Here is a 19723-nt window from a genome sequence, read left to right on the forward strand (position 1 = left end):
TCTTTTATTAGACAGGATAGAGGCCTGGTACAGGGGTGGGGGCCAGCTGGTTTGCCCTGAAGGGCGTCCCGGATCAGGTGGGGGTTCCTTGCGGCGTGGGGCGGCCTGAGCAAGGGGCCTGTGGTGGTTTGCAGGCGGGCCACGCCCCCTGGCAACGCAAGCAGAGGCCCTGGTATCTGGAGTTTATTTTCCTTCTACAATTGAAACTTTGTAGCCTGGAGCAGAGCCAAGCCTGGGGCTCCCTCCGAGGCAGGCAGCCATTTGTGTTGGGGTTATAATTGAAACTTTGTTGCCTTAAGCAGGTGGGCCTGGCCAGGGTGTTCGGAAAGCTTTGCTTCCCCTGTTGCCAGCGGCAACCCTGGCCTGCTCTCTCAAGCTCCATTCTGCCGCCATTTGTTTGAGTTTGTTTACCTTCTATAATTGAAACTTTGTAGCCTGAGTGGAGGCTTAGGCCTGGCTAGGGCAGGCGGAAAGCTTGGCTACCTCTGTTACCTAGGAAACCTTGCTCTTTGTGGCTGTAGCCATCTTGGTTTGGGTTAATTTGCATACTCAGTCTGATTGGATGGTGGGTGTGGCTTATGGGCATGGCTTGTGGGTATGTCGGAGGTATGGTCAATTTGCATATTTGTCTATTATTAGATAGGATATTTATCATAATTGAAAACATAAAAAATACAGGCACAAAAATCCCCACTAATGTTTTATAGGAACATATGCAAATAAAACAACCCACATCAAACACACTGGAGTGAGAGGAAGCGGGGAGGAAGTAGGGTTGAAAGGGAATAGATTACAGAAATATTTTCAGAAAAACCTTAGTTCTATGGACTTGGATTATTCTGCGTGTGTCTCTAGAGGGTGGGTGGGAGAGAGATTTGATCATGACAGATGGCCACAGAAATGTACTAAGATTAGAGAAAGGTATTTTGGGAGAATGTTTAAGATGACTGCCAAATAATCCAAATTACTTAGAGAATTGCTCAATTTCTCATCAAGAATAGTTAATAGAGAACTTTTACAGTAGCTAAGCAAGAGTCCAAAGTCTCAGTGGTTTCTAGCTCTCAAATCGAAGTTGCTGTTGGGTGGGTGTGTGAGATGTAGAAAGCATACAGGGGATCCAGAATCTTTGCCCACTAACTAAAGTAGTGGGAAGGGAGGGAAAAAACAGGCCTGTATTCTCTCGAGAGTTCCCGAGTCAGAAGGCTCAGAAGTGGGATCACTAGGTCAAATGGCAGTTTCAATTTTAATTTGAGGAAACTCCATACTGTTTTCCATGGTGGCTGCACCAGTGTGCATTCCTACCAGCAATGCACTTACTGGTAGGGTCCCTTTTTCTTCACACCCTTGCCAGCACTTGTTTGTTGATTTATTGGTGGTAGCCATTCTGGCAGGTGTGAGGTGATAACCTCATTGTCATTTTAATATGTATCTCTCTGATGATTAGTGAGGTTGAGCATTTTTTCATGTCACTTAGCCATCTGTATGCCCTCTTTGGAGAAGTGTCTATTCAGGTCCTTTGCCCATTTTATAATTGGATTGTTTGTCTTCCTTTTATTGAGTTGTTTATAGATTTTGGAAATTAACCCTTTATTAGATGTGTCATTGGTGAATATGTTCTTCTATACAGTGGGTTCCCTTCTCATTTTGATGATGATTTATTTTGCTGTGTAGAAGCTTTTTAGTTTGATGTAGAACGACAGATCTCAGAGGGGAAGGACGGGGAATGGGAGGAGATTATGTGAACTTGTATGGATACATGCCTAGCCCATAGACAAAGACAGTAGTGTGGAGAAAGCCTGGGGCTGGGTGGAGTGGGGCAAAGGAGAGGGGGGATGGGGGACATCTGTAATACTGTCAACAATACAAAATATATATTAAAAAATAAGAAATAAATACATTTTTTTAAAAAAAAGGTTCAGAAGTGCCACAGGTGGTGGTTTCAGGGTTTTGTCTCTAGCACACTGGAGTCTCAATATATGTAACCAAATGATCGAGTAAGGAGATTAGCACATAATAAATCCCAACTACGGATGCTGTTGTACTGTGTCCTTTGCAGGTCCTATTTATAAACAGAAAAGCAACTCATTCCCTGAATCTGACCTACAGGCAGCGAAGTTCGCAGTCTTTGAAAGGAGTACCGCAAAGTGACAACGTCCGATACCTAGTTTGACCTGCACAAGTGGATGGCGAAAAGGAACAGGCATTCCAAAGCCTCAGCGAATCAAGCTTTATGGCCAAATGACTTTCCAAATACTAACAACCCTCAAGTGGTATGGAAGATATTGAAGAAGACATCATTCACATGTAGTGTATCTGAAATTAGACCTCACCCTGGTTATTTTATATCATGAGTCAGTGAGGAATCCCTAGCTTCACTTGTCCTTTGACATGAAGCCCAGCAGCTGAAGAAGCCTTATACCCAATGGGAACTTGTGGTTTTGCCTTCTCAGGAAACACTTATTCACAGGTAAAAATCTATTGACAGCTACATGTACTAGTAAACATTTTAGTACATTTGCTTTGAGGAAATAAAAAGGATTCATATCATCTGCTTTAAAAATTGACAACTAGCCCTTTAACATGTAAATACTTGTATGTGATCGCTGTCTGTATTTTCAGTGTGAGAGAGATGCTTGACTCAGGCATCCCAGCACACCATCTAGGCCAAGGACTGGGTAGTCACTGTGGGTTGAGTGAAGGCAGGGAAGAAACAGGACAGCTGAGCAGGGGTGAGACCAACAGACTGGGACAGACCCTGGTGGGGCCAGGACAGCATCCAGGGGAGAGAGGTGGGGTAGCCTGGAAAGTGGAAGCCCCCTCACTCCATGCTAGTGCGTCCGTAGGTCCCTTAGCCAGGGAGGCTGGCCCAGGTCTCGGGGCTCCCAGCACCCAGCACCCAGGCTTTGGTTCTGCCCAAGCAGTTTTACTCATTCCTCGCTGACATGTGCATGCGCTCAGCAGGCAGCCTCAGGAGGCTCCACCTAACCGCTCTCTGCAGCTCTGAAGGCCTCTCTAACGGAGTTCCTCATGTGGCTTCTGAGCCCACTTTGAGCTGTCTTTCTGTTTTTGAAAGACATTTTTTCTTCCTCAGGCAGCCTTTTCATCTTTTTGTATTCTGATGGCATCAGCACCTTTTGTTTGATATACATGTAATTTAAGGGTTGTCAAAATGTGTTTCAGCAGACTTCAAAATTCTCGCGAACTATTGGCTTTGCAAGCTTAATCTTTTTCAATTTTATTTTTCTTGACAGACGTGATGCATTTATGCTAGGTTCTCCCTCTAAAATGGATGGACTCTTTGATGGCTTCTAAAGTTTAAAGTTCACCTTCCTGCAGCAGCTGCGACCTTTCACTGTGGGGTGATTGCTAGTACACCAGATCAAAGCATCCTAATTCATTAAAGAACATTCCTGAGTGATAGGCTTTGAGGATCTTACCTGCAAAAATGTTTTGTTGTATGTTTCGCTACTGCTAACATTATTAGAAATAACACACACCACACACACACACACACACACACACACACACACACACACACACACGTGCGCACGGATATACAAACCATAGCTTTTTCATTTGAATCCCTGATAGTTCTGCTTACCTGGTAGAGGTCATTCCTCATGTTGATAATGTCATCCAAAACCAAACCAGACGTGACTTCCAGCAGATCCCTCACAAGCTGAGCATGCAGGTGGATGATTGCTAAGTGTAAGACACTGGAACAAAAATATAATGGCAACAATCAGCTAAAATGTAAATGGGAAAAAAAAAGATTTCCAAGATATGATTAGACTTGGAGACTGCATCTGGCTCTCATACCTAGTTTTCTTTAGCTCCCAAACGTTCTGAATCGGTAGCATGTCTGAGTCTGAGGTGGGGGTGCTCTTCTGCCTACCCAGGGCTCCCACACTCACTAACGGTGCCTGCCTTGTCTCTGGGGGCTTCCAGGTTTGATACTCCCCTGAGGCGGAAAGGCACCTGGGCTTCGAGGCAGAGAGCTGAGTTCAAATCCCCACTCTGCCCCTGTGCTATGGCTTCAGGGCACTTTCTCCTCTAACTTTCCCTGACAGGTAGACAATGCACGTAAGGTGCCTGAACTTGGATCTGTTCAGAAAATGTAGCTACCTCACCTTGCCCTGCCATCCTGCAAAGTACACTGTGGTGGCTTTTAAGATCTGAAATCCTAAGAGGGGAAAATGAAGTCAGGCTTTTAATGAGTAGAAGACTCTTGAGGCAAACTTAAAAAAAAAAAGAAAAAAGATTTTCATTGATTTCAGAGAGGAAGGGAGAGGGAAAGAGAGATAGAAACATCAATGATGACAATCATTGATCAGCTGCCTCCTGCACGCCCCACATGGGATTGAGCCCACAACCCAGGCATGTGCCCTGACCGGGAATCAAACCGTGACCTCCTGGTCAATAGGTCAATCAATACACAACCTTCCCAAACTTTTGAAGGAACACTCAAATGTGTTTCTCCCTCGCAGATACTCCCTTGGCCTGAAATGGTTTTGCTCCTCTCTTCTCTGCGTGGACGGTGCCTCTCCATCTCCTACTCCACTTCAAAGTGGAGAAGACCTCCTTGGAGAAGACCTCCCCAGCTTCCAAGGCAGAGAGAGTTGTCTCCTCTCGAGTTTACCACTTGGCTGCACAACTACAATTTTCTCTACATGGCTCTCCCTCTCCGGCCTCGGAGGCCGGTTCTCTCTGGGTCAGCCTGTCAGGCCGGGCACAGCCTTATAGCTTAGGCACTATAATAAGGATGACAGAGGAAACCTAGGAGCTTACATGAACAAGGTAAAAAATGTTGGCAGTTGCCAAGCATCACTCCATTTTCTTTTAATTGTTAAAAAAAACAAGTATTATTAAAATTAATTTGATAACAACAATAAAAGTGGCTACTGTTTTGTTTAGAGAATCTATTTACCAGACTGCTAAACACCTGACAGACATTATCTCCTTTATCGTAACAACAATCGGACGAGATAGGTAATATTATCCCCATTTTTTAGATGATGAAACGGAGACTCATAGGTATAACAATTCAACCTGGGTCACAGAGCTAGAGTGGTGAAGCTGGGATTTAAGCTCAGGTCAGTCTTGCGCCAATGTCATCTCTTAATCCTGTTTTAGGGGCGCGTGCGCATTGCTCTGAAGGGTTGTAGGTGAACATCGAAGAGGATGAATACGCTAGAGTGTGGGCAGACTGATGCAGAGCACACTCAAAGTGTCACCCGGTGGCAGTACGTCTGTGGTTTGAGGCACCGACTGGATCTGCTCTAATATAAAGATAATAGGTGTCATTTCACCCAGGCCTTTTTCTTAGCAATAGCAAGGGTATCAGCCTTAGGAGTGACATTGGCACAGGAGGGCCTCAAAAACGAAGTGTGACTCCATTACTTGGGAGAGATTTTTTTCAATGAATGGTTTCAGAGTTTCACTATTGTCTCTTGAAATGAGAGGCTGGAGGGAGACTTCTGAAAAAGGCCTGAAGTCTGACGCAGACATGATGCACACATACCAAGAAAAAGGCCACACTTCAAAAACGGCCTAAAATTTTCCATGTGCAGCTCAGCACTTCACAGCAGAAGTAACTTCCCCTTCCTCCCCAAATCCTCACACCCTCATGGGAATTTCCCCAATACCAGAAGTTTTTATTACTTTGTGTCTTTATTGTATTTTCTGTGATGACTAATAGCCACAGGATTCAGATTGTTAGCTGCATATGACAAGCTCAGTGAAAACAAGAGACCTAAGCTCTGAAGGCCAAAAGGTATCCCTTGTCTACATTCCTTTGGGGACTCCTCTTTGGTCTCCCCAAGTCTCAGCCCTCTGGCCTCTGGCTCTGTCAAGCCCCTGAGAGCCTGCTTACATGGGTATGTCTGGGGTCCTTGGAGGGGACCCTAAGTCTTGATTTCCTGCTTGGGCAGGGAAGGCCACCTCCTCAGCGCCTCCATAGATACCCGGAGTCCTTACACGTGTGTCTGCCTCCCCCTCAATGCACCCACTTCAATGCATGCGCCTTGTACCCTTCCCACAATCCTCCTTCTCACACCAGCGGTCTCTTTTTAACTGGTATGTGCTCATCTTTCTTAGGCTCATCAGTTCAGCAGGTCCCTAACAATGTCACTGAAAATGCTGCTGTCCTGCCTTGGCTCACTGCTTTCTCTTGTGGTTAAACGCTATTGAGTGCTAATCGGAGAACTTAACCCAGTTGAAAAACATTCTGCTGCTCATGGCATTACACAAAGAAGGGTGCACCGGCTCCTCTCATACTGTATAACAAGGCCAGTGGTTATACCACATCCTTGGTTACGCTGCAAGGAATGAGAACAAAGGTCTCTGAAAACCTGAGATTGGCACTTTCCTAAAGCACTGGGTTCGGTTTTTAAGCGGAGGTTTAAAACGCAGCACTCAAGAGCCCTTTCACAGAAAAGGATTTCACTGTCAACACTATTTTGGGAAGGCTTTAGATAAGGCATTTGATTTGAATCTGAGGGCTGCTGTCTTGTTATTTTTATAGGCTGCTGAGATCATTTTAGAAGTCTCAGTGAGAGGACGAAGAGAACCGTTTTAGAAAGAAGCCAGGTGGCTCTGCACATACAAGCCCAGTCACAGCAGGAATGGGAGGCATGGTGTTGGGAATGTTAGACTCCCGAGCAATGTGGGTTAGAGCGGTCATGAGCCCGAGCCAGTCACAGACTGGTGACCATTAACAGAGGCAGTAGAGAAGGAACCAGTAACCAGGAAAGAATGACATTTGCGTCTTAATCATTTTGCTGTTATGCTGTCTTTTTTTTTTTTTAAAGACTACAGCACCCAGAATTTCTTGGCTGTCTTCCCTGCCCTAAAACAAACCTTGTACACAGAAGTCTGGACTTACCAGTCCCCATTCTCATCCTGCACTGCAGTAAGTACTAGCCAGGCCTCACCCTGCTTAAGCTTCCCAGATCAGACAAGATCAGGAGTGCTCAGAGTGGTATGATCATAGGATGTGATGTCTTTATTGGGCTTTCTCTTGAGTATCATTATAAATATACTGTTGGGATAACAAGTGCTTTAGAGATTTGGTAGGACTACATTTTATTATTATACTAGAGGCCCAGTAGGGTCCCCTACACGCTTTCGCTTTTCGCGGTAGAGCTGGGTGCCTGTCTGCTGGTGCACCAGGCCTTTCAGAAGCCTCCGGTGCGGCAGAAGCTTCTGAAAGGCCTGGTGCCGGAGCAGACAGGCACCCAGCTCCCCCACTTTTGATGGTCCACGACCGCTGAGGGGGGCTACCCTGCTGTTGAGAGGCGCAGGGGGTGGGAGTCTCGCCCCCTGCGCCTCTCAACAGCAGGGTAGCCCCCCTCAGTGGCAGCAGATCCGTGCCTCTCAATGACCGGATAGGCCACCCCGAGTCCCGCCCCCCAGCCTCCCGCCGCCCAATCGTGGGCGTAGCGGAGTGATGGTAATTTACATGTTACTCTATTATTAGATAGGATTACTAGAGGTCTGGTGCATGAAATTCGTGCACTGGGGGGTGGTGTCCCTCAGCCCAGCCTGCACCCTCTCTAATCTGGGACCCCTCGGGGGATATCCGACTGCCGGCAGTTGGACATCCCTGTCACAATCCAGTACTGCTGGCTCCTAACTGCTCACCTGCCTGCCTGCCTGATTGCCTCTAACCGCTTCTGCCTGCCAGCCTGATCACCCCCTAACTTCTCCCCTGCTGGCCTGATTAACACCTAACTGCTCCCCTGTCAGCCTTATCACCCCCAACTGCCCTCCCCTGCCAGCCTGATTGCCCCCAAGTGCCCTCCCCTGCCAGCCTGATCTCACCCCCAACTGCCCTCCCCTGCAAGCCTGGTCCCCCCACAACTGCCTTCCTCTGCCGGCCTGGTCGCCCCCAACTGCCCTCCCCTGCCGGCCTGATGACCCCCAACTGCCCTCCCCTGCTGGCCTGATCTCACCCTCAATGGCCCTCCCCTGTCGACCTGATCTCTTCTCCAACTGCTCTCCCCTGGTGGCCTGATCTTGCCCCCAACTGCCCTCCCCTGCTGGCCTGATCTTGCCCCCAACTTCCCTCCTCTGCCAGCCAATTTGGTTATGATTGGTTGTTTTCTATGCCAGTCAGCATCAAAAGCTCTGCCTCCTAGGCAGCCATTGGTTCCTCTCAGTTCACACAGATTTGGTTCTGATTGGTCGGTTTCTAGGCCAGTCAGCGTCAAAAGCTTCACCTCCTAGGCAGCCATTGGCTCCTCACAGTTGACCCAGATTTGGTTCTGATTGGTCAGTTTCTAGGCCAGTCAGCGTCAAAAGCTTCACCTCCTAGGCAGCCATTGGCTCCTCACAGTTGACCTAGATTTGGTTCTGATTGGTCAGTTTTTATGCCAGTCAGCGCCTCTGGGCCTATCAACAGGGCCTGATCAGAAAGGTGGGGCTGATCAGCAGCCCTGGTGGAGGCCTGGAGAGAAATGGAGGTGCAGCTGCTGACCAGGCCAGGAAAGAAAGAGAGAGGCAAGTGCTGATCAACAGCTGCCACAGAGGCAGCTGCCTGCTTCTCTCTTTAGGCCTCTCTCTGGGCCTGATTCGCAGCCCCCTCAGCAGTCAGTGCTGGGTCACTGTTCCTGCAGCCATAGCAGTCAGTGCTGGGTCACCAAGGCAACCCAGTGCTGACTGCAGGACTGACTTCTGGTTGGTCGAGCCTCCGGTCATTGCGGATGTGACAGACCCAGGGTTTTTATATATTAGGATTCCAAAGCAAATGATATTAAAGCAAATATTATTACTCTTCATATATATTTACTAAATATTATTCCAAATTTTATTTCCATAAATAAAGCAAGGCTCTTAAAAAAGTACTGCCCCACTCCCCCCGATACACACACACACACACACACACACACACACACACACACACAATTTAGTTTCCTTGTCCAGAATGCTGTACTCTTAGGTGAGTATTCCAGTGATTCTAGAGTCCAGGAGGTGAGAGCCACAAGGCAGGAAAAGTGAATCATGCCACTCAACCTTACTGACACATTCTTTTCCTTGAAAGACAGTATTCCAGTTATAGGATCCAGTCATTTTGCTCAATCCTCCTTTTCTCTAGCCAGCATGCATACCTTGATTAGCTTTCTTCCCTGCCCTAAAACAAACCTTGTACACAGAAGTCTGGACTTACCAGTCCCCATTCTCATCCTGCACTGCAGTGAGATGGCGCTGGACAGCCAACAGCATCTTCACATCTCCTGTCACCGCGTAGTCAAACAGGGCATTGGCATGCCGCTTGGCGAGCTCCAGAGCCTTCTCCAGAAAGAGGTTATCTGCAAGGCAATGACCAAAATCACAACTGAGTTTCCTATACTTGCTCTACAGGTCTGGCATGCTTGAGGTCAAAACCATCAGCACCAATGCTCCTTTCAGTGCTTCTGGGTTGTATTCACTAGAAAAAGCACAATTGGACACTGGCTCACTGGCACATACAGAGGCTGGTCTGAAAAATCTATCAACAGTTTGTTAGGCAGAAAGAAGTTTAGAGATGTCTGTTATTTAAAGAGGAACAATCAATCTTCAAATGAAGTTGATTGGATTTGGCCATCATTATAAATACTTAATCTCCTGGTGAAATAATCGATCCTCCACTGGACTCCTAAGCAACTCGCTCGTTGGGCAAGTGTCAAAAACCACAGTCCCTGCCATACACAGAGAGATTTTCCAGGAGCCATTGGTGTTTTGTACAGTTTCTTCCTGAAGGTCAGGGAAGGCACATTGTGGCCCGTGGGGGCAAATCCTGGGCGTGGCCTGTTCTTATATGGCCCCTAGTTAAGAAGGGCTTGGTTCATTTTTAAAGGGGTGTAAAAAATGTGATAGAGATCATATGTGGCCCCCAAGTCTTTCCCTTTACTTTATGAGTATAATCTGGGATGACCTAGAATCCTGACATAGACTCTAATGATCATTGGTTCAAAATACACACAAAAGTACACTGTCCCTCCTAATCCTGATTCTTCAACAGGGCATCAGGGTAAAAGGACAAGTTCTTATGTTGAGGCAAAGTTCCACTTTAGTATGACAGTCAAGCTAGAATCTAGAGGGGAGAGACTATTAAACTTATAGAAACTACTTGTCTCCATTATCTGTGGTAGAAATGAATTAGGTTCTGTCTCAGATACTCTAAACCTGCATGATTATGACTGGAGAATGCATATGTAAATTTCAGTACTTTATCTAGTCAAAGACAACACTGGGAAAACGGACATCCCAGTGTGAGTACAATGACCTGACAGGTGCTTTTCAAAAGGCACACAGGACTCTGGAGAGCACACTGAACTAGACATGGCTATGTCATCTTTACATTAACAACAACAAAAAAAATGTTTTCTAGAAACAACCTTTACACCTCGCACCAACTCATCCCCTCACCCATCATGCAGTGTAATCATCTGCGTGCTCACTTACCCTGAAACCCAGAATTCTCTTTCTGTACTCCCACTGGATATGTCAGAGTACCCTCTTCGTCCCTCTGGCCCGACCCCTTATCTGGTTCTGTGGTTTCAGTGACTTTCCCAGAGAGACGTACAGCCCCTCTGCCATCACTCTCGTCATAACCTTCAGGGTCAATTTTAGATGAGGTGTCCATGATTCCTAAAACAAAAGAAAAAACACTGACTTTTTCTCAATAAGATCTATTTGTTAAATTATAATTCACTATTTCAATGGAGGTCAGATAATTTAAAATACTTTTTAAAATGGTCATAAGTAACATGCTTTGTAGCTATTTTAAACTCTTCTAAAACATTTTACAGTATAATGATTTGATATTTGCATATATTGCAAAATGATCATTACAATAAATCTAGTTAACATCTGTCAGCATACACAGTTACAAATGTTTTTTTCTTGTGATGAGAACTTTTAAGATGTTAAAACCCATTTTTTTGCACTTCTAAAAACTTACATCTCTTCTGTTTATTTTTAAGGGACAAAATGAAATAAAGCTCTTCTAGGAATTGTAGTAGGAAAGTAGAATTTTTAAAGTTCTTTAAAGTAGAGGACTTATTTCTTTCCTATTGCTAAATTAACCAAGTAAGTTGTAAAGATGTGATCTCAATTCACATTCTTCAGTGTGGGAGTGACCCAGTGCATCATTTCGGATCCTGCTCTTTATGGTCCAACTATGTTGTCTGACAGGCCCAATGACAGAGCACCTATGTTTTATGGGCAGACCTGGTTCAAATCCTGGTTCTGCCACTAACAGATATGTCTTTCAGTGAGTGAATAAACACTTCCCAACCTGTTCTCTGACTGTTAAATGGAGATGCTAATATTTTCCTTACAGAGCAATCATGAAGATTACTTACAACATGTTAAAGCAGCATGCAGAGAAGGGAAGACTTCATTGTATTATGTCTTCAATGGGTGCAGTAGAATAGACATGTAACATAAACTATGAATGCATGGTGTGACAGCTGCTGATTAGGGGAAGCATTTGATGGGAAAAGACCATCCCTATAAAATTCACAATGTCTACAAAAGTATGTTTGGGGAAAAAACAAAAACAGAATAGCTAAGTTTGATGCTTTTTTATGTTTGAACTAGAGGTCCGGTGCACAAAATTCATGCACTTGGAGGGGAGGTCCCTCAGCCCGGCCTGTACCCTCTCGCAGTCTGGGACCCCTTGCTCCTTACCACCCGCCTGCTCACTGCTCCTTACCGCTCGGCTGGCTCACTGCTCCTTAGCGCTGCGGCGGAGGCGAGAGAGGCTCCTGCCATCACCGCTGCGCTCACCAGCCATGAGCCCAGCTTCTGGCTGAGCGGTGCTCCCCCTGTGGGAGCACACTGACCACCAGGGGGCAGCTCCTGCATTGAGCGTCCTCCCCCTGGTGGTCAATGCATGTCACAGTGGCCGGTCGTTCTGCCATTCAGTTGATTTGCATATTAGGCTTTTATTATATAGGACTATAGGAGGGGGTCCCTCAGCCTGGCCTGCACCTTCTCACAATCCGGGACCACTGGCTCCTAACCACTCACCTGCCTGCCTGCCTGCCTGATCACCCCTAACCACTCTGCCTGCATGCCTGATCGCCCCTAACCACTTGCCTGCCTGCCTGATCACCCTAACTGCTCTCCTGCCTGCCTAATTGCCCCTAACTGCTTGCCTGCCTGCCTGATTGCCCCTAGCTGCTCGCCTGCCTGCTTGATCGCCCCTAACTGCCTTTGCCTTGGCCACCTGCCCGCTGCGGCGGCTTCCTCTGCCTTGGCCCCCACGATTTCATCTGGAAGGTAGTCTGGAAGGACGTCCGGAAGGTTGTTTGGCTGTCTGGTCTAATTAGCATATTACCCTTTTATTATAGATAGTCAAGTCTCTAGATGTCCCTTTTTAATGTCCTTTTCTTCCCCCCATTCATGCCACTTACAAAGTAAATACATAAGTATAAACATAGCATCAGGAGTAGAATTTTCCTCAGGAAATAAAAATATTTTTGGAAAAGCATCTTCTTAGCTTATTTGCATTCATCATTTTTTTCAAGATGATAATGCTGTTGTGATAAATAATAATAGAAAAGGATAAAAATCCTGTTTGGCATTAAGTTTTTTCTTCCTTCCACAGTATTAAAAAAAAAAAAGTCTTACTTACCATGCTTCATCCCAGCATTAGATTTGGTGGTTCCAGGGTGGAAGGTAATTCCACTGTATGTTGGAAATCCATAGTGGGGGAAGCCATACCCTGAAATGGCAAGTAAAACAAAGGAGCCCTCATGAGTTATGTTTTTTTACAAAGACTCAGCAACCTCAATGTCCCCCATCCAGGTGAGCACAGGCTTGGGTGTGGGAGGGCATTTGCCTGACTGACACAGTGCTTCTGTTGAGAGTTAGCAAGAAGCATCATGGGGGTCATGGATGATCAGAGTTCCATTCTGGCAAATTGATACCTGGGCAGGTCAGGCAGTGCCCAGGCTCAGGGCAGCACAGGCTGGAGAAAACCTCCCTCACCCGTGCAGGAGAGAGGCTAACGATGAGTGGTCACCACCCAGAGGCAGACTTGCCGACACAGAAGACATGAAAATAGCCTCTGGAGGAGAGCACTGAACCAAACAAAATACAGAAAAATATACTGACTTCTCAAAAGAAGCACGGCTATCTGTTTATTCTCATGCATTTTTGGTAGAAGCATAAACTGGTAAAAGTCTTTGGGAAAGCAGCTGGTCTTAGACGCTATACTCTCTGACCTAGTGATTTTACTTCAAAGAATCTAATCTTTACAAAATCTGCAATAAAAGAAAAGCAATGTGGATAGAAGAGTTCAGTATAACATTTTACATAGAAAGAGGTGACAATAGTCAAGAAAGTTATGTTATGGTTTGTTCACTTGATGAACTATTACTGTCATTAAACTGATGCTTAAAAATATGCTTCTGTGAAGTTGATATTACCTTGGGGAAATGCTTATGGAAACCCATTAGAGAAAAGCAGCATAAGGATTCTCTACATATACTCATGATGTGATGATAATAAAGAGATAATACAAGTAAATGGATTAAAATACAGTGCATAATAAGGATATACACAGCTGTATTTGGGAAAATGCATAAATATAGACTATAATCTAGGAACAGAAAATATTAGAAGTCATACCTTGGATAGTAGGATTTTATGTATTTTGAGACTTTCTATAATTTTCAGTGTTTCCAAAGAATACCCAAACAACTATGACAAAAAAAAAAAAAAAAAAAAAAAAAAAAAAAAAAAGGAAAGAAGAAGAAGAGGGACTATACAAAAATGTTAACAGAGTTCTTTTTTGGCTAACTGGATTTGGGTGACTTTTTCTTCTTTTTAGAGTTTTTACTATTATCTACATGTTGTAAAATGCAATGGCACTTCTTTGAAAAAGTTATATTTGTTGGGAAATTGTAATTTAATGTATCACACTCAATAATGTCACTCCACCCACAGACAAGCTGGGAAATACAGAGAAAGAAAATTATCCCCTCTCCTACGTGAAAAAGCTTTAGAAAGGATAGACCTGGTTTGTACCTGGACCGGTAGTTCCAGCGCCCCCTCCTCCACCGCCACTGCCGTACATGCCTCCACCTCCAGCCCCGGCACCGCCACCACCTCCGAAACTGTCCGAAAAATTGGGCATGAGCTTCTGCCGCTTCCTCTGCACTTCCTCTTTATCTGTCGTTAAAGGAAGAGAAACCAAAGGAGAAAAAAAGTGATGCAGTTCCACTACTAGCCACAGAAAGAATATTGATCCTAATGGTATTTTTAAACATCTTAAAGGGAAACAGAAAGCACCCAAGGAGGAAGAGATGCCAAATTTCAAGAAGCAGTATGTTTATTCCAGTGATAAGAAGACTGAGAACCAGCCTGAGAGAGACCACAGAGCAGTACACACCCAAATCCCCTCTGCAACAGTCTCTTAGGTCTCCGAGGCCATACAGATTAGTGAGACACTAAATTGTCCATCAAAGATTCAGATACTGAATAAGAAAAACATTATTGAGCATTTTCACTTGGTCATACAGAACAGCTCTGGCTAACCAGCTAACTCATGTATGTCCCATGAGATAAGTTTTGGGCATACAGAGAAGTAGGATATAATGTCTTTGCTGTCAAGAACCCCCTGATAGGATGCTAAGGCCTCAGGGGGAAAACTTAGAGAGACAGCACTACGATGCGATACATGTTGAATGCATGGTGCAAACCAATGTTCCAGGAGTTCAAGGAAGGGCCCCGGGGAAGAGCCAGTGGGCTGGAAAATTCAGAAGTCTCCTAGAATCAACTTTATGTCAGGAGAGGGCAACAGAAGGGTGTTCTGGGAAGAGGATACAGAGGGTGAGTAATGAAGGGAGAGTGTGCACCGTGTATTTACGAGGGCAGCAGTAGGGCAGTTTAGCTGAAGTAAAAGTTTAATATGAGGAATTCTTGAGAGACAGCCCTGATTGGGACCACACTGCGGAGCACTCTGAGGGTGAACTGAAGGGGTTTAACTTACAGGCAGGAGAGCCAGCCAATGATTTTGAACGGGGGAATGATGTGTGGCGCTGGTATTGGAGGAAATTCATCTGTCACTGGTATATCAGACAAAATAAATGAGTCAAAGTAAGCCCTGACAGGTGTGGTTCGGTTGGTTGGAGCATCGTCACATACACCAAAAGGCGGCAGGGCACATACCCAGGTTGTGGGTTTGATCCCCAGTCGGGGCATGTGTGGGAGGCAACCGATGGATGTTTCTCTCTCACATTGATGTTTCTCTCTCTTTCTCTCTTCCTTCCTTTCTCTAAAATCAATAATAATAGAGTCCAAGTGAGAGACAGAGACAGTGCAGACATAAGCTGACGGGGACTGTTCCTTGGTTACCATGGCAATGAAAATAGGTGGAGCCCAAAAGTACAATGGAGGAGGGGTGTGTCGCCCTTGGGGCGATGGGTGAGATATAGAAGGCTAAAGGTCTGTGACCACTGCTGGACTACAGGATAGTGACTGTCCAGGTCTAGGTCCTCGTTAGACCTTCCCCTCAGTCCTCATGCAGTTGCTCTATTTTTCTTTCTCTTCTCACTATCAGTGCTTCTCACCAGCCCCACTGCCCCGAGTCCTGGCACTGCCTTTGTGGTCTATTGTTCCATTCTTGTTTCTTCTTTCTGTTTCCCTTTCTCTTCTGTGATTTTCCTACTATTAATTTTTTCCCTCCCTCTCTCTTTCGGGCTGAAGGAATTAAAAAGAAAAAAGATTTTTGTTTACATGGAATAGACAGTCAATATGGTATCCTTTCCCCCATCATCAGCCAATTGTCCTAGTTCTGATTTTTCAATGCCAGTTGTGGTCTCTGTTTATGTTCAGAAATATCTTCCCTTCTTTCTAATCCTGCAGCTGTTTCCGTCATCTCAGGGTTAGAAAGAATGCTGCTGTTTACTGATGTTCTCCCGATCATCTGAGTGCAGATGAAAGCGGAAGCAGGGGGAAGTAGGGTAGCAAAGCGCACTTAGGAAATCATCGTTTAAAAACTGGTCATGTCCAGGCTTGTGAGGAAGAAAAAAGCCAAGGAGGGTCAACTCTGAAGAAACGGTGCTTCCACAGAAAGAGATGACCCCAAAGTGAGAAACACCAACGATTTCCTTACCAAACGGTTTGGACAGACTTGTCACATTTTCCACCAGTTGTACGATAACTAGTCGTTATACTTATTTACTCATCCTATAAACTGTTGCACTCGCAGAGAATACTATTTCATTAGGAATATGAACCACGACAGGGACACAGGCAACTTATTCATCTTTAGAAATAAATGATATCTACTGATGTGCTTCTTAGCACAGAGATCACTTTGTATTTGCTATGTATTTCTTTTGACTTATAAAGCAGATGTCCACTGGTTATATTTCACTCTAAAATTTTAAGGGTCAACTTAAAAAAATATTTACCCTACAGCCACTAAAATTTCAACAACAAGAAATTGATACAGAAAAATTCCATGTGACAAGCTTTTTAATTAAAAAAATCTACAGTCTAAATGTCCATGGAACTGAAGATTACATGAAGATTTTCACACTGGGCTCATGTATCCTTGTGGTCTGCCTTTGACAGTGGCACCATGGGATGCATGATGAGGCATCAACCTAATTCTAGAAGGGAGCTAATTCTAGAAGGGACCTAAGTCTAGAAAGCCACTCACTATAAGCCCTTCTTTTACAGTAGAGGAACCAAAGCTAAGATGATTAAGGGACCTGTTTGAGGTCAGGGCAGAGTGAAGATCAGGTCCAAAGTCTAGTGAGCTTTTCATTTTAGTGAGCTGCTTTTTGTTGGGAAACATAATTTAACATAAACATATAATTTAAAGATTATATTGTTTCTTCCTAATCTCCATCTTTTCAGACTGAAAAGTCACATGGTCTTTCTTTGCTTTTGCATAGCTGTTCCTCACCTATTTTTTGCCCTTGCCAATCATCCATCTCTTGATTATTTTAACTGTCTCCCCTGGACTCAAACATCTCCATGGAGTTTTTATGAAGTACCATGCCAATGACCATAGAGGATGCAGAGTTCAGGGCTGGATGATTCTGAATAATGAGAAGAATATGTTATATTTCTTTATCTAATCTCCTACGTGATGGCATTCAACAAATTATTAGCCTTTTGGATGAGGTTGGAAGCTTGGATGATCAATCAATAAGTCAGCTCTCAGGTATTTAATGAGCATCTATTATGTGACACATACTGTTCTAGATGCTAGAGGTGTAGCAATTAACACGAAAAGCCAAATCTGTGACCCAAAGAGTATTTCTCTTGCTGAAGGTAGGAAGAAGACAACAGACACATAAATTAGTGGAGAAGACAATTTTATATACTGATAAAAATAATGAAGAATATAAATGTAGACTATGAGATAGGGAGTGACTGCAGGGGATGGGGCAGTGGAAAGTGTGTACAATGACTTCTGAGAAATGGGTTGCCTAGTTTGGATCATGTTCATACACTTACTCTTATGTGAATTGGCCTGCTATTTTTCTGACTAGTCATATGCCTGGTGTGACTGGTTCTCCTTGTGATTATTTCACTTTGGGATTTTATAATCCAGAAGGTTTTATAGGCTAAGGTAATTTATCTTCAATATAAAGTTCTTATCTCACAATGACTCAATGTCTGTTGGTCCTTCTTTTTGTGGAGCTCAACTGCTAACTCTTATTTTTCTAGATTGTTCTTTTAAAAACAATTTTGTTTTGTTAATCCTCACCTGAGGATATTTTCCCAATGATTCTTAGAGAGAGTGGAAGGAGGGGGAGGGACACAGAGAGAAACATCAATGTGAGAGAGACACCTTGATTGGTTGCTTCATGCGGTTCCCCAACCAGGGCCCAGGGATTGAGCCTGCAATGGAGCTACATGCCCTTGACCGGAACTTAACCTGAGACCCTTCAGTCTGCAGGCCGATGCTCTATCCACTGAGCCAAACCGGCCAGGGCCAGATGGTTCTTCTCTTATTGTTTGTATTGCATGGAGCTTTTAGTCAATGGTAGCCTGGAAGGTAAGTGCTGGAAGCATTTGGGTGGGATTTTGAACTTTCCAGACACCCCATCTCTTCTCTAAGCCCACCATCATCAGATAGCTCCCACCACGATAGGGTAGCCATGAAAGTAATAGTCTGTGCATGTGCCTCCTGTATCATATTCTTCTGATGCCTATACCACTGGGAAAGGGAGACATGCAGCCTAGAAACCAAGCTCAGCTTTTAATATTTCTAGGCTCATACATATCTGGGTTTCCCCTTTAAACACAATTTTCTGTGTTAGAAAGATTGTCACTATTTTGAAGACATTTAAGGACAAGAAATCTATTTTCTTTTCTCAGAAAGTAAAAAGAAAATTTGTCTACTTTTAAAGAGGGATGTTTAAAATTTGACTTTGAAATTTTACGTAGACTGAAGCATTCAGAAGACCCCAGGCAGCTCCTGGGTGGGGAAGTGAAGAACGGCTAGAGAGCTTCCGGGAAAGGTGAAGTGGGCAGAGCCTATCAGGTTTACATACTGGGATCTATGACTTCTGAATTATTCCCTCCCGTCCTACTCAACCAGCATCTGGGTCCTCTTGACACCATCACAGAACTGCCTTTTAAACCCACCTTCTCCTCTCATTCTTTGCACTCATACCTTTAATAATCTCACCATTTCTCACTTGGATTTTTGCATTCCTCTTCTGACTCACTGCTGCCCAGATAGTTTTCCCAGTGTTTATATAAAGAAGTCAGAGCCATCATTCCAAATTCAAACAGGCCAGGCCGTTCCCCTCTCCAGAATCAACACAAAATTCTAAAGTGCAACAAGGTAACTTCCTAGGATCATCTATGACTTCTGAATTATTCCCTCCCGTCCTACTCAACCAGCATCTGGGTCCTCTTGACACCATCACAGAACTGCCTTTTAAACCCACCTTCTGTTTTGCCAGAGCCTATCAGGTTTATATACTGGGATGGTGCATGGAATCTCATGTGAAGGGAAAGGGCTCCTCTGCTGACAATGTTTTCAAATCACCAGTCACGGAACGCACTATAAATGTGACTCATCAGTGGAGAGGTCACAACCTCAGAAAAAGAAACAAGAACTCAGGAAGCATCTAAATGCTCCTGCCACAACATGACGTCTAGGAAAGGAAAGTCCTCCTTAAAATCACCCATCATGTTACTATCACAGGATCCGACACACATGTGGATCGTTGCTAACTAAGGTGCCTTCGTGATTTCCAACCTCGGCCAGCACCTGGTGCCCTGTGGCAATCATGTACTAAACTCCCCCTCGGGCCTCACTTCCCTTTAGTCCAGGGGTTTCCAATTTTGTTTGTGCCGTGGCCCAGTTTGCAGTCTGTGAAGTCTTTGGATCCCTTCTTAGAATCACAGTTTTCAATATGTAAAATACTAGATAAGGACCACAACAAAGCTAATTATATTAAAGCACATTTCTATCCATGGACCCCTTAGGGGTAGGTGGGCACCAGAAAAAGAAATCAAATACCTGTTACACTCATTCCGAGAGCATTCTCAATACTGAATTTCCCACCCAGCTCTCTCGAGTTCCACTCCTCTCTTTTAACTGGCCTATTAGACATTTGCAACAACATAACTTCCTAGGACCATCTATGACTTCTGAATTATTCCCTCCCGTCCTACTCAACCAGCATCTGGGTCCTTTTGACAACCATCACAGAACTGCCTTTTAAATCCACCTTCCCCTCTCATTCTTTGCACT

General features: G+C 44.6%; 1 protein-coding gene across 1 annotated transcript in view; it reads right to left on the reverse strand.

Annotated features, from left to right (window-relative positions):
- Window positions 1–19723, reverse strand: part of NFKB1 (nuclear factor kappa B subunit 1) — a 132928-nt gene that overhangs the window by 15613 nt on the left and 97592 nt on the right. Inside the window, exons 12-16 of the mRNA XM_008156643.3 lie at window positions 14020–14163; window positions 12623–12712; window positions 10444–10629; window positions 9167–9308; window positions 3602–3716 (exon numbers count right to left, since the gene is read on the reverse strand). Coding sequence (XP_008154865.2) covers window positions 3602–3716; window positions 9167–9308; window positions 10444–10629; window positions 12623–12712; window positions 14020–14163 — 677 coding nt within the window. The remainder of the gene's footprint in view (window positions 1–3601; window positions 3717–9166; window positions 9309–10443; window positions 10630–12622; window positions 12713–14019; window positions 14164–19723) is intronic.

The sequence above is a fragment of the Eptesicus fuscus genome, chromosome 2 (assembly GCF_027574615.1).
Source record: "Eptesicus fuscus isolate TK198812 chromosome 2, DD_ASM_mEF_20220401, whole genome shotgun sequence".
Classification (NCBI taxonomy): domain Eukaryota; kingdom Metazoa; phylum Chordata; class Mammalia; order Chiroptera; family Vespertilionidae; genus Eptesicus; species Eptesicus fuscus.